Source organism: Nicotiana tabacum, chromosome 21, assembly GCF_000715075.1.
Source record: "Nicotiana tabacum cultivar K326 chromosome 21, ASM71507v2, whole genome shotgun sequence".
NCBI classification, from domain to species: Eukaryota; Viridiplantae; Streptophyta; class Magnoliopsida; order Solanales; family Solanaceae; genus Nicotiana; species Nicotiana tabacum.
Window position 1 is genome coordinate 16,818,675 of NC_134100.1, and position 13,537 is coordinate 16,832,211.

The 13,537-nt window shown below is 37.7% G+C and overlaps 1 protein-coding gene across 2 annotated transcripts; it reads left to right on the plus strand.

The window, feature by feature from the left end:
* Positions 1 to 6,930: 6,930 nt before the first annotated feature.
* LOC107821538 (uncharacterized) lies at positions 6,931 to 12,375 on the plus strand. Of its 2 annotated transcripts, XM_016647967.2 has the most exons (6): positions 6,974 to 7,395; positions 8,071 to 8,150; positions 9,126 to 9,313; positions 9,679 to 9,853; positions 9,935 to 10,972; positions 11,072 to 12,375. In XM_016647967.2, the coding sequence occupies exons 1-6, from the start codon at positions 7,130 to 7,132 to the stop codon at positions 11,785 to 11,787; spliced, it is 2,463 nt and encodes an 820-aa protein (XP_016503453.1). In that variant the 5' UTR covers positions 6,974 to 7,129; the 3' UTR covers positions 11,788 to 12,375. The 2 variants fall into 2 exon arrangements, with proteins under 2 accessions (XP_016503452.1, XP_016503453.1); XM_016647966.2 differs by having other exon boundaries at positions 6,931 to 7,395; positions 9,935 to 12,375.
* The last annotated feature ends 1,162 nt before the right edge of the window (positions 12,376 to 13,537 follow it).

Sequence of the window (13,537 nt, forward strand, 5' to 3'; positions counted from 1 at the left end):
TATATAGGCTTTGGGAGTTGATTCTAGAGGAGGCTCATAGCTCGCGGTATTCCATTCATCCGGGTGTCGCAAAGATGTATCAGGATTTGAGACAACACTATTGGTGGAGGAGAATGAAGAAGGATATTGTGGGATTTGTAGCTCGGTGTTTAAACTGTTAGCAGGTGAAATATGAGCATCAGAGACCGGGTGGCTTGCTTCAGTAGATAGCTATTCCAGAGTGGAAGTGGGATCGGATCACCATGGACTTCGTAGTTGGGCTCCCACGGACTTTGAAGAAGTTCGATGCTATTTGGGTGATTGTGGATCGGTTGACCAAGTCCGCATACTTCATTCTTGTATGTACTACCTATTCTTTAGAGCGGTTAGCAGAGATTTATATCCGAGAGATTGTTCGCTTGCATGGTGTCCCAGTTTCCATTATTTCAGATAGAGGTACTTAGTTTACTTCAAAGTTTTGGAGGGTCGTGCAGCGAGAGTTGGGTACTCAGGTTGAGTTGAGCATAGCTTTTCACCCTCAGACGGACGGGCAGTTCGAGCGCACTATTAGATATTGGAAGACATATTGCGCGCTTGTGTCATTGATTTTGGAGGGTCATGGGATCAGTTTTTACCGCTTGTGGAGTTTGCTTACAACAACAATTATCAGTAGAGTATTCAAATGGCTCCATATGAGGCTTTATATGGGAGAAGGTGTAGATCTCTAGTTGGTTGGTTTGAGCCGGGTGAGGCTAGGCTCTTGGGTACAAACTTGGTGCATGATGCTTTAGACAAGGTGAAGGTAATTCAGGAGCGGCTTCGTACAGCGCAGTCCAGACAAAAGAGTTATGCTGACAGGAAGGTCCGTGATGTATCTTACATGGTTGGGGAGAAGGTTCTACTAAAGGTTTCACCCATGAAGGGTGTTATGAGATTTGGGAAGAAGGGTAAATTGAGTCCTCGGTTCATTGGGCCTTTTGAGGTGCTTCAGAGGATTGGGGAGGTGGCTTATGAGCTTGTTTTGCCACCCAGCTTGTCGAGTGTGTATCCGGTATTTCATGTTTCTATGCTCCGGAAGTATATTGACGATTCGTCTCATGTTTTGGACTTTAGCACAGTTCAGTTAGATGGCAACTTGACCTATGATGTGGAGCCAGTAGCTATTTTGGAGTGGCAGGTTCGAAAGTTGAGATCAAAGGATATAGCTTTAGTGAAAGTGTAGTGGAGAGGTCGGCCCGTGGAGGAGGCTACCTGGGAGACCGAGCAGGAGATGCGGAGCAGATATCCTCACCTATTTGAGGCTTCAGTTATGTTTCTTGACTCGTTCGAGGATGAACGTTTGTTTAAGAGGTGGAGGATATAACGATCCGGCCGGTCATTTCATGAGTTACCACTCTGCTTCCCCCATTTCTGCTTCTTTATGTGTTGTTCAGCTTCATTACATCGTATCGTATCGGTTGGTTCGGGTTTGGAGTTGTTTTGGAGTGTTATGAGACACTTAATCTCTTAAGTTGGCCATTAGGTTGGAAAAGTCAACCAAAAGTTGACTTGTGAGTAAACGATCTCGGAACTTGGTTTTTATGGTACGGATAGCTCCGTGAGGTGATTTGGGACTTAGGAGCGTGATCAGAATGTAATTTGGAGGTCCGTGGTAGATTTAGACTTGAATTGGCGAAATTGGAATTTTGGAATTTTCCGGTTGGTAGTGAAAATTTTGATATCGGGGTCGGAATGGAATTTCGAAAATTGGAGTAGATCCGTTTTATCATGTGTGACGTGTGTGCAAAATTTCAGGTCATTCGCATGAGGTTTGATAGACTTTTTGATCATTTGCGGGATGCGGAAGTTTTGGGAACCTTAGGCTTGAATCTGATGGTGTTTTGATGATTCGATGTTGTTTTAAGTGTTCCGAAGATTGCTATAAGTTTGAATAGTGGTATATGACTTATTCGTACTTTTGGTTGAGGTCCGGGAGCCTCAGGGTGATTTCGGATGGTTATCGGGAAGTTGGAAGTTAGAGTTTGCAGCTGAAGCTGCTGGGTTCCTATCATAACCACACCTGCGGATTGGGGACCGTAGGTACGAGATCGCAGAAGTGGGAGATCAGCCGCAGATGCGGTCATATGAGAGAAAGCCAAAAGTCGCAGGTTGCGGGAGGTGTAATGCACATGCGAGACCGTAGGTGTGGGTGGATGAGCGCAGGTGCGGTCCGAGGACTTTAAGTGGAAACCGCATATGCGGTTGGATAGACCGCAGAAGTGGGAAAATGACCGCATGTGCGGAATCCCTGGGTCAGAAAGTATATAAGTTCCCTTTCGCGAAATTTGGGTTGTTTTCCACCATTTTTATCCAGAGTTAAAGCTTTTTGGAGGGTTTTGAAGAGGGAATCAAAGGGTTTCCATTGATGTGAGTTTCTTGAATCTAAAACTCGATTCTATGTTGATTTTCAGTTGTTTAAGTATGAAATTTATGAGATTAAGGGTGAAAATTTTGGGAAGTTAGGGCTTGAAATTGGAGAGGTAAAATTGAGGATTTGAGGGACCAATTGAGGTCTGATTTTGATGTTCTTGGTATGTATGGACTCATGGAAAGATAAGGATTCTATTGATGTAATTTTTATCGAATTCCGAGACGTGGGCCCGGGGGTCGGGTTTGACCAATTTCGGTATTTTTGATGTAATTTGACTATTTTCGCATTAGCTTCGTTCCCTTAGCATATATTGATGTTATGATACTGATTTTGGATAGATTTGACGCAAGTTAAGGCCGAGTCGAGAGGCAAGGGCGTCGCGGTGTAGTATTTCACCCGGTTTGAGGTAAGTAACGATTGTAAATCTAGACCTGAGGGTATGAAACCCCAGAATTTCGTACTGTTTTGATAAATGAGGTGGCGCACATGCTAGGTGACGGGTGTGTGGGCGTGCACCCATAGGGATTGTGACTTGGTCCGTCCCGTGGCGACTGTATAGTTGCATATTTTGATATATTGTATATGATATCCATGTGTTTTAGAAATTGGTTGTTAACTAGGGCTGAATGCCATGTTTGGAGCCTTTATGTCGAACTGTTTAGACCCTTAGGGGTATTTTACTACTTTCCTCACACTGTTTTGATTTGAAAGCATATCCTCAGTCATATTTTACCTATTTATTGTTTAATCCGGTTTCATTATTTATTAAAAATACATGAAAACTGTTTGGGCTGAGATTCCCTGATTTTTACTGATATGCCCGAGTGACCATGAAGTTAATGACTGAGAGAGGTTGAGGACCCAATGGTGAGGATTATTTATATGTTATGGATTGGGCTGCACGCCACAACGATATTTATATATATATGGATCGGGCTGCACGCCGCAACGATATACATATGGATCGGGCTGCATGCCGCGGCAATATGTGTTGGATCGGGCTGCACGCCGCAACGATATACATATGGATCGGGCTGCATGCCGCGGCAATATGTGTTGGATCGGGCTGCGCACCGTAGCGATATGACATTTGGGCTGTAGGAGCCCCTACGGAGTCTGTACACTCCCAGTGAGCGCAAATATCTTTGATTGAGAGTATTGAGGTTGAGAGCCGAGTGATTGATATATCTATTGAGCCGGAGTGCTGAGTGTGAGTACGAATTGACGAGAGCTGAGTCACGAGTGACTGAGAGGCTTGCCCGAGAGGCTATATTTATGAGTGATACTTTGCCCGAGGGGTTTATTTGTGAGATTTCCTGTTTTCACTCTTCTTTTATACTGAGCCTCTATTGAAAAATGTTGAATAAATGCTTTAAAGGATTTTAATTGAAACTGAAGTTTTTACGAGATAGTTGACTATTGAAATGCAGATTTTGACTTGATATTTCTGTTGAGATTTTCTTGATAAGTATGCATATGATTTTAAATGCTCGTCACTGCACTCAGACTTTATTTACTTTAGTTACTTACTGAGTTGGCGTACTCACGTTACTCCCTGCGCCTTGTGTGCAGATCCAGGTGCCCGAGCATCAGAGTGAGAGCTTCTAGCACTCCCAGAGTCTTATCCGGAGATCGCAAGGTAGCTGCACGACGTTCACAGCCCTGCCTTTCTCCTTCCTATTCTAGTACTTCGTATTTGCAGACTTATTATGTATTAATTAGATAGTGTTGAGTGTATTTAGTGGCTCATGACTAGCGACACCAGATTTGGGTTGTGTTGATGTATTTTCGTCCTTATTAGCGTATTTCTTTAATATTTTATAAATGAAAGCTTTGAGACTTAATCTGTTTAGAAAAGTGAACTTATAAATGATCTCCGTATTGTTCGTGCTGTTTTTGGCTGGCCTAGCACTGTGATAGGCGCCATCACGACCGGAGTATTTGGATCGTGACAATTTTCACCATCCGTTCTTCTCCATGCAAATATAATTTTTAATATATTTTGTAAAGAATGTTCGTGTATTTCAATCATTTTAGCTGTTTTCTATTAAAATATATCAATTACTTATTATCAATTTTAACATTTTTATCCAAGCATATAATTTTTTAGTTATAAATTTGGTTTCAATACTTAATGATAAGCTACTTTTAATTAGTTAAGTGGAATAGGCTATAGTATTCCTGTACTTGTCAAAAGCCTAGGCCAAAATAGGCCCTAGTAATGAAGTAAGAAGTGAAAAATAGTAGAATAACGTCTAACCATTTATTTCTAATAAATTGAGAAAAAGGACAAAAATAGCTACATTTCCCACAGAAAGTGAAAATATGTAAATCTAATGCCACGTTTAAAAGAACAAATCCTTGTTAGGTTGACATTTAGTCGTCTTATGGTTCAGCAGTCCGCAGACAGCCATTTAATTTGCAAGCCAAAAATTAATTGTGGTCCAATAATGCAACTGTCATTAGACCTTAAATTGCACGCGTCAAAGATTTATATTTTCTATACTTAAAAAGATTTATATTTTCTCTAATCCCTTTTAAATATCATTTAATATTTTGGTACAGTTACAAAGAAAATTATTTATTAGTATTAACCAAATAGATTGTTTAATTGAATTACCCGTTATTTCTCCTCAAAATGAATAATAACTATTGATAAACTAACAAATAATATATACTCATGTATTGGAGTTGGGACAACAATAACAATATACACGACATATTTCATAAGTGGAGTCCGCGAAGGGTGAGGTGTATGCAGACCTTACCTCTACCTTATGTGGGGTAGAGAGGCTGATTTGATAGACCCTCGACTTAAGAAAAGCGTTCCCAAAATAAGTTTAAAAAATACAAGAATAAAAAAATTAAGATGAGAAGAAAATAAAAGTATTGACGGCAAAAATAGTAAAGATAACTAAAGTAAATGAAACAACAGTAATAATAATAATAATAATAATAATAATAATAATAATAATAATAATAATAATAATAATAATAATAATAGTAAGATAGAGCAAATAAGGTGCTCTAAACTAGAACTATGCTCTCCGCAGGAAGGATAAAAAATGCTTGACTATCTACTGACCGTTTATTCTAATCCTTCACTTTATGCTTTCCTATCTTGGATCATGTTCGAAGAAATGTTTCTAATGACACTTAGTTTAAACCAAGTTCGTTGGGACTTTGGCATTTAAGCAAGACCAGAGGGAGCATTTTAGATCAATTAATTCATTTTCTATTTTGTTTACAATGGTTTGTGCCATCTCTCTTTTGAACCAAATGTCCAGTCTTTTATTAATCTTTTTCTTAATAAAAAAAGGAGAATTGCTGTACCGCACCTACCAAGGACACTTGTTATTTGTTAATCAATATTCAATACTATGTTTTTTGGTTCATTGCACTAGAATCAAAAGCTTTTTAAAAGAATTGACTTTAGTGCTTCAGGTAAAAACACAAGGAAAAATGTTTATTAAATAATATCAATATGTTGCGTAGCCAAATGAATTAATATATGTTCATTTCAGAGGAATAAAGATGCATAATAAATGCAATTCGGTAATTGTCAGCGATCTTACAAAAATTAGAACTTAATATTAACCTTAGCTTTTTGCCATACGCGTGGCAATGTACTGACCTTTTACTTTTTTTTTTTTATATACACATCATTACAACTAATTTATCGTGTGCTCATAACAATTTTAACTTATTTATTTATTTATTGGTAGGTACATGTTACTATACGAGGATATATATTGAATAACTTCATTTATAGATGATTTGATTAGAAAAAAATGCACAAATATTATTGTTGTTATACAATAAACAAAGAAGTAATGTTAATTATTAAGTGTGTTATTTAAAAAAAGCTTATTTTACCACATTTTTTTATGATTGTAACATATATAACAAATATATTACTCGTTCCATTTTATTTTAAGTCTTAATTGATTGAGTATGAAGTTAAGAATGTAATCTTTTTAGTCCGTGGTATTAAACTGAACGTATGTACAACATCTCAAAAATATTCTTGGAATTTTGTGATCTTATATATGTCATGTCATTCCTATTTGAATATCATTAAGGCTAAAATAAAAATGTTAAATTTAAATTTACTAAATATATAACATAATATTTTAATAGACTAAAAAAAGGAAAATGTAAAAAGTAAAAGAAGGGAGTATTTGTTATTACATAATATTATATTTTACATAAAATAATGAATAAATTCTAATATAATTTATATGTGTACAATCACATTTATGTGGCATACTTTGCTTTTTGTTTGTTCCAAAAAAATTAAATTTTTTATATTTAAAAATAATTTAATTTTAAACATGTCATTTTATATTTAATGATATAACCTTAAGTTTTAAAAAAAACTCTCTTCTTTTTTTTAAATTTCGTGTTTGATTAAACAGCGCCACATGAATTGGAGAGAGAGTATTATAAGTTTTTTAAAAGGATGTTTATTATACTCTAATTTAATAATTTTTGTTGAGATTATTTTAATTAATACAGCCAATCAATGGAACGTTAGTGTTGCCTTTGTCGGTCTTTAGTTCACAAAATTTACCCAACTGTTCCACACTAAAAATCACCTCGTGGGAAGGTGCGTACAGTCGTACAAATTTGAACACATTTATACAGTCAAATAATTGACGAAAGATGCAATAAGCCCTGACACTTCACGTTCTGTAGGGTTTCCTGAGCTAAAAAAAAAGTACAATTCAATTTCAGGATATGGCCGAATCTCAGCCGATCGGAGCTCCGATAGCTGTCGCCGGAGATACGATGCTCGCTACTGTTAATAATACTCCGATTCCGGTGACTATGGAGGTAAGCACTTCAGCGACGATCGGCTCGGAGAAGCGGAAGCGAGGACGGCCGCCACGTGGACAAGCAGGGAAGCCTCCGCCGCCGAAGATTCAGCGAGTGGAGGAGGATGAAGAAGAAGATGTTTGCTTTATATGTTTCGATGGTGGTTCACTCGTGTTATGCGATCGCAAGTGAGTTAATCGTGTTGTTTTTTCCTTCTTTTTTGTGCACAAATTAGGTTTTCATTTTGCCTTCATTTCCAAATTGAGCAAAGTTGATATAGAGGATTTACCTAGCTGATCTCAATTAGTTTCTTATTGAGGCGCAGTTGATTGATTTCCAATGACTTTAAGTTATTTTTTTGTAATATCAGTGAATTTTAGGTTACTTTTCAGGTTACCTACCATTTTTATCAGATTATCAATTAATGCTGATTGACAGATTTACTTGTAATTATCTAATAAGTGATGACCTAATTGTGTAAATAGTTTTTTGCACTGTGAACTTAAACTCTTTTCCAATGAATTTAGGTTATATACATGGGCACCGGGAAGGGTAAAGAATCAGTGAACTTTAACCTGCGATAGCAGGTTACTTTGCAGATTATTTACCGTTTTATCAGATTATCAATTAATGTTGATCAAGAGATTTACCTGTAATTACCTAATAAGTAACCTGATTGTGCAAAAAATTTACACCGTCAGTGTATAGAACTTAAACTCGTTTCCAACTTCTAGCTTTTCGTACATACTGGATGCTAGTGTACTGTAATTTCTGATAAAAGTGATACTCCCTCCGCTATTAGTACTTCATAAATGGTAATTTATATATCCTTATCTTTTCCAAAATGTATTCTTAATGGTTAGGGGTTGTCCGAAGGCATACCATCCAGCTTGTATTAAGCGGGACGAGGAATTTTTCAGCTCCAACGCTAAATGGTTCTGTGGTACGTTTCCCCTTCTTCATGAACTCAAAAGAACCTACTATTTACTTTATGCTGCTGGTTATTAGCTTTTTTTCTATTTTGGCTTTTAGTTTATTCACGGGAGTTTTCGTCAATAGAGCGGAATGAATACAGAGAATTCATTTAGCTGTCCCTACTAGTTTGGGATTGAATTCTAGCTGTTTCTGTTGCGGGATTTTCGCTTCAATAGAGCAGAACAGATTTGGAGACTTCATACAATCAACTCCAACTAGTTTAGGATTGAGATGCAGTTGTTGTTGTTTATACGATTTTCTCCCAACGTTATCTTACACCGCATTTCTGAATTGTAACTTAGATTTGCATTTATTAGGTTAGTCCATGCTAATCTGCCTTCTCATTCAAGGTCAGGAATTTGCAGACCCAAGATATAACATGAAAAGAAAAATTAGAAAGTGGACACCAATTTGGAGTGGCATATGATTGGTAGATATTGAACTAGTAATAAACAGAGGGAATAGTAAATAGTTGACTAGATTGCATGAAGACTTATGATCTTGCATGACAGTAATTCATGTTGTTACGTTTATGCCCATAAAAAAAATCTGGAATAGGCCTTGTATAGATGTTGCAGCCAGTCTTAACTATTAGGTAACCCACTTCATCACCTGGTGCTTCAGCTTGATTCTTGTGCACAATAATTTGTTACTCCAGCTTTTTTAAATAGGAAAAAGTATGTTAATTTAAACATCAAAATATTCGTTCATTTTTCTATATGATGCATGAGATCAACTCTTTGTTCCTGTTCAACATTGTCCTACCAAAATCATGGACTATAAGCTTTTTGATTTAAAAAAGAGAGGATTCATGAGCTGGAAGTCTTCAAGATTTTGTAGTTGCTTGAAGTTATCTATGTCATTATTTCTATTCTGTTACTGATCACATTACCAGTTCTAGAAGGTTTGTGTGTTATAACATCACGAAAATTTCTGTCTTCAGGTTGGCATATTTGTAGTGTGTGTCAAAAGGCTTCCCACTATTTGTGCTATACTTGTACATATTCATTGTGCAAGGGATGTATAAAAAATGCTGATTACTTCTGCGTTCGACGAAACAAAGGCTTTTGCTCAATGTGCATGCGAACTATCATGCTGATTGAGAATAACGACCAAGGAAACAACGGAACGGTAAATCATATGCCCCATAATATTGACAGATTTTTTATTTTGCATGTAATAATTTCATTGCGATTCCACATATTTTGAGTAAGTTACTTCCAAGCATGGTTAGTCCGTCGGTTTATGAAAAGGAAAGAACAGTTGTAATCTTTGGGAACTGGATCTGGTTATCAGTTTAAATTACTAATTTTGCTCTCTTTTATTTTTCTTGTCATGTCTTGCATAAAGAAAGAAATCATTTAATTTGATTCTTTATGTAAAGTTTTGTTACTATCTAGTTTCATTTTCTTTATTTCAGCAAACAAAAAAAATGTTTGGCTTGGTTTTGACATTGGATGTGATTTAAATTTCTATAATACCAAAAACCTGTTCAGGTTCAAGTAGATTTTGATGACAAAGGCAGCTGGGAGTATCTATTCAAGTTGTATTGGGTATACTTGAAAGAAAAGCTCTCACTAACACTAAGTGAACTTGCTCAAGCTAAAAATCCCTGGAAGGAATCAGATAGGATACATGGGGAACTGCAATATAGTCATCATGTTACAAATGGTAAGATATTAATTGTACTAGCAACTTTATTAAAAGTTTACTCACCATGACCTAATTAGAACCTTTGTTGTGCTTATCCAGTTAAAGAACAGGGATCTACCATGGCTCAGTGCCAAATGAAGGAGAAACAAGAGGCACATGGAACTAATAGATTGGAGAAGCTAGGAAATCGAGCTACGGTTGATCAGGCATTTAAAGAACAAGGATCTATAATGGCTCAGTGCGAAATGAGTGAGAAAACAGACACTCATGGGACTAATATATTGGAGAAACTAGGAGATCGAGCTACTGTTGATCAGGCTGTGGATGGGTCTGGATCTGAAACTTCAATTGCAAGTCTCTCAACAGCAAACTCAGCATCCACTAACATCAGTGAAACGGATGAAGTGTGGCATTACCGTGACCCTACTGGTAAAACGCAAGGATCATTTTCAATGATACAGTTGAGGAAATGGAGTAAATTGGGGCTTTTCCCACTTGATATGAGGATATGGACAAATGATGAGTATGATGACTCAGTACTATTGACTGATGCACTAAATGGGCTGCTCCATAAAGCCCCTCCGGTTCATGGAAAGACATCAAGCCGGTCTCAGGAGCTTGGAGCTGCCTCTGCTGACAGAAATGTTTCTGAACGGTGTGGACGTTCTACTGGAACAGGGAGAGAATGTAGAGAAATGGAGGTACCTTGCCACCGTGCAAGTAAAGACTTAAATGGCAATGCTGAGAATGCGAGGATAGATGGGTTGTCTGCTCCATTTCCAAAATTTTTGGACTTGATGAATGGAAGTAATCCTTATTCAGACAAACTCCAACTGTGTAGCCCAGTCCCTTCGTCCCGTCATGGGGAGGTGCATGTAGCTCTTCCAAGTAAGGAAAGAGGTCATGAAAATGTGGAGCTTCACTCTGCCAGAGGTCAAGTAATTCAGGATTCCTGTGGAAGCACAATGTGCCAGATTACTGAGAGTTACAACCGTAAAGCCCAATCTAACAACCAGAGTTATGTAGGACAGTCTTCTGGACAGAATTGGGGCTCATCAACCAGTTGTAGAAGTTCAATTAACTTGGACACTGGCTTTGCTTCAGGTACCAATTCAAAAGAGTCATTTGAACAGAAAGGTAACGTGAATCTTTCAGATCGACCAAGTCCTACTGCAAATACAAGCTATGACGATATTGAAGCTCAGGCTGCTGAAAAGCTGCTTTCTTTGAGTTCAGGTGTTCCTCTTCGTGCTTCAGATATACATGATTGGTCTACTTCTACTCCTAAGTCCTATGGTGAAGCTAAAGCTGGACGGGCAGCTGAAAACAAAGCATCTGCTCCTTCTAAGCTGTCTGTGCAGGATTCAGGCCCTAGCTGGAGCAGTGGTTCTAGTCTAGCTGATGAATGTGATGGAAATACTCCAACTGCAGAACCATCTGCTGAAGAATGGGATTCCGGTCTTGTTTCCGTTTCTTCGCTAAAGCCAGCTGAAGCAGTGAGTGATCATGTTGCCACGCCCACTCCTGTCGCAGATCAACTTAATTATACCTCCCCATCTCTCCAGGTGTCAAACTTATCCAATTGGCAGGCAGCTGTTAATGAGCCTATTGAGTTCAGCACTTTGGCTGAAGAGTCGGTATCAGATCTATTGGCTGAAGTTGATGCAATGGAATCTCAAACTCAAAGCGGTATGGGTTCGCCTACTTCAGCAATGAGGTTTAGTGAGCAGATGATACCAGGTTACAAAAACTTTATTCTAGCTCTGTTTGAGGACCTGAGTCCTACGCCTGATCCTGCAAAAAGTGATGGCTTGAGCTCAAATGGAGATATAAAGTTGCCTTGTCAATCACCTGTGACAGATGAGCTAGTTGGGGCATCTCAAGCTGATGCCTTTGACCCTTTAAAGAGGTCTGATGGGAATTCATCTAATGAGCAGCGAAACAGAAACTAAGTAAGCTAATGTCTCAAGCCGATGCTTTTGACCCTTTAAAAGAGGTCAGTCAGCAAGCTGTGAGGGAGAAACTAAGTCAGCTGATGTTTACTTTACCCAAGAGGAAGCTGGGTCCAATAGGCTGCACCTTGTATGAGTCAAAAACACTAAATTTCTCAGCATTCTTAGGAGTATAGAATTGGAAGCTATGAGCACAGACTGTGTCCGTTCAGGGATACAAATTTGGGGCTGATCAGTTCGGGGATTTTCAAATGTTGGTTGGGGTACCAGCATGGAAGCTGCACAAGAAGTTCATAATTTTTGTTGTACTTTACCGGGAATCAAGTGTGGGACGTATATGGGGGAGAGTTCTGGTGCCTCGAGAAATTGGGCTCTTCAAAGAGGGGACATGGGATTTGGTAGGATTGGTTATTGTGGAGCAGGCACCCGCTGACTGGTAGTGGAGATACTCTTAGCCTACTCTGCGAAGGACAGTGATTTTGTAAATTTTATTAGTTGCAAGGAGGACGCTTCATTGTAACAGGATAAATTGTATTTAACTGAAAAATTATCAGCTAAAAAAATGGCAAAATGCGATTTTTCCCCTTAGAATCGTTATTTTAACTTTCGTTGAAATGAGGTGCTGAAAAATCTATATACATTGTAATAGGTTAATTCTGAACCAGAAGAGGTATCTGTAGATGCGAAACTGCAGTAATGATTTTGTACTCCTGCATTTATATGTACATATCGCTTATATGAGTTTGCTTGTCCCAAGACTGAATAAAGGAGGAGAGTGGAGGTTGTTTTAGGTCGACAACGGGCGTAAAACTAATCAATTTATGATGAATTTTCACTCTACAAAACTAATCAATTTATGATGAATTTTCACTCTACAAGTTTGCTTGTCCCAAGACTGAATAAAGGAGGAGAGTGGAGGTTGTTGTAGGTCGACAACGGGCGTAAAACTAATCAATTTATGATGAATTTTCACTCTACAAAACTAATCAATTTATGATAAATTTTCACTCTACAAAACTAGAATTCGAATGTGTTCACCTAGGCACTTGTTACGTTGGACATAGTGATGAAAAATGGCTAAGGGGTTTCATTGGGAATGAGAGCAAGCACAGTTGATGTTGTTACCACATTTAGAAGTACTAACATATTATGAGATAATTATCAATCAAATTAAAAATTTAAGCACTCTTTCAATATGTTTTCTTTGTCATTAATTTAAAATATGATATAAGTCAAATTAACATTATCAACTTTCATATTCAATCACACTAGTATATAAAATGAAATGAAGGAATTACATGAAACCAAACTTTTTTCTTTTTATCTTAGTATCGGTATCTCAAAACTATTACTATCTGAGTAATCTGAATTTAGGTTCTCCATTTTTTCCACTCCCATTGCTACATAAGACCAAACTTAATACTGATGGCCAATATTTAGAATAGTTCTGCAGCTCATGCCCTAGTCCGCTAAAATGACTTTATGTTTGGGAAAATTTAAAATTGTTACCGTAAATATATTCCTAATAGTTTTCGATTTTTCAGTTTTTTAAAATGAGTACTTTTTGTCAATCTTAAATTTTTAACAAAACTGCAATAGATATTGAAAACAAAACAAAGTAGTAGAAACAACAACAACAACAACCCAGTAAAATCCCACAAGTGGGGTCAGGGGAGGGTAATGTGTACGCAGACCTTACCCCTACCCCGAAGGGGTAGAGAGACTGTTTCCGAAAGACCCTCGGCTCAAG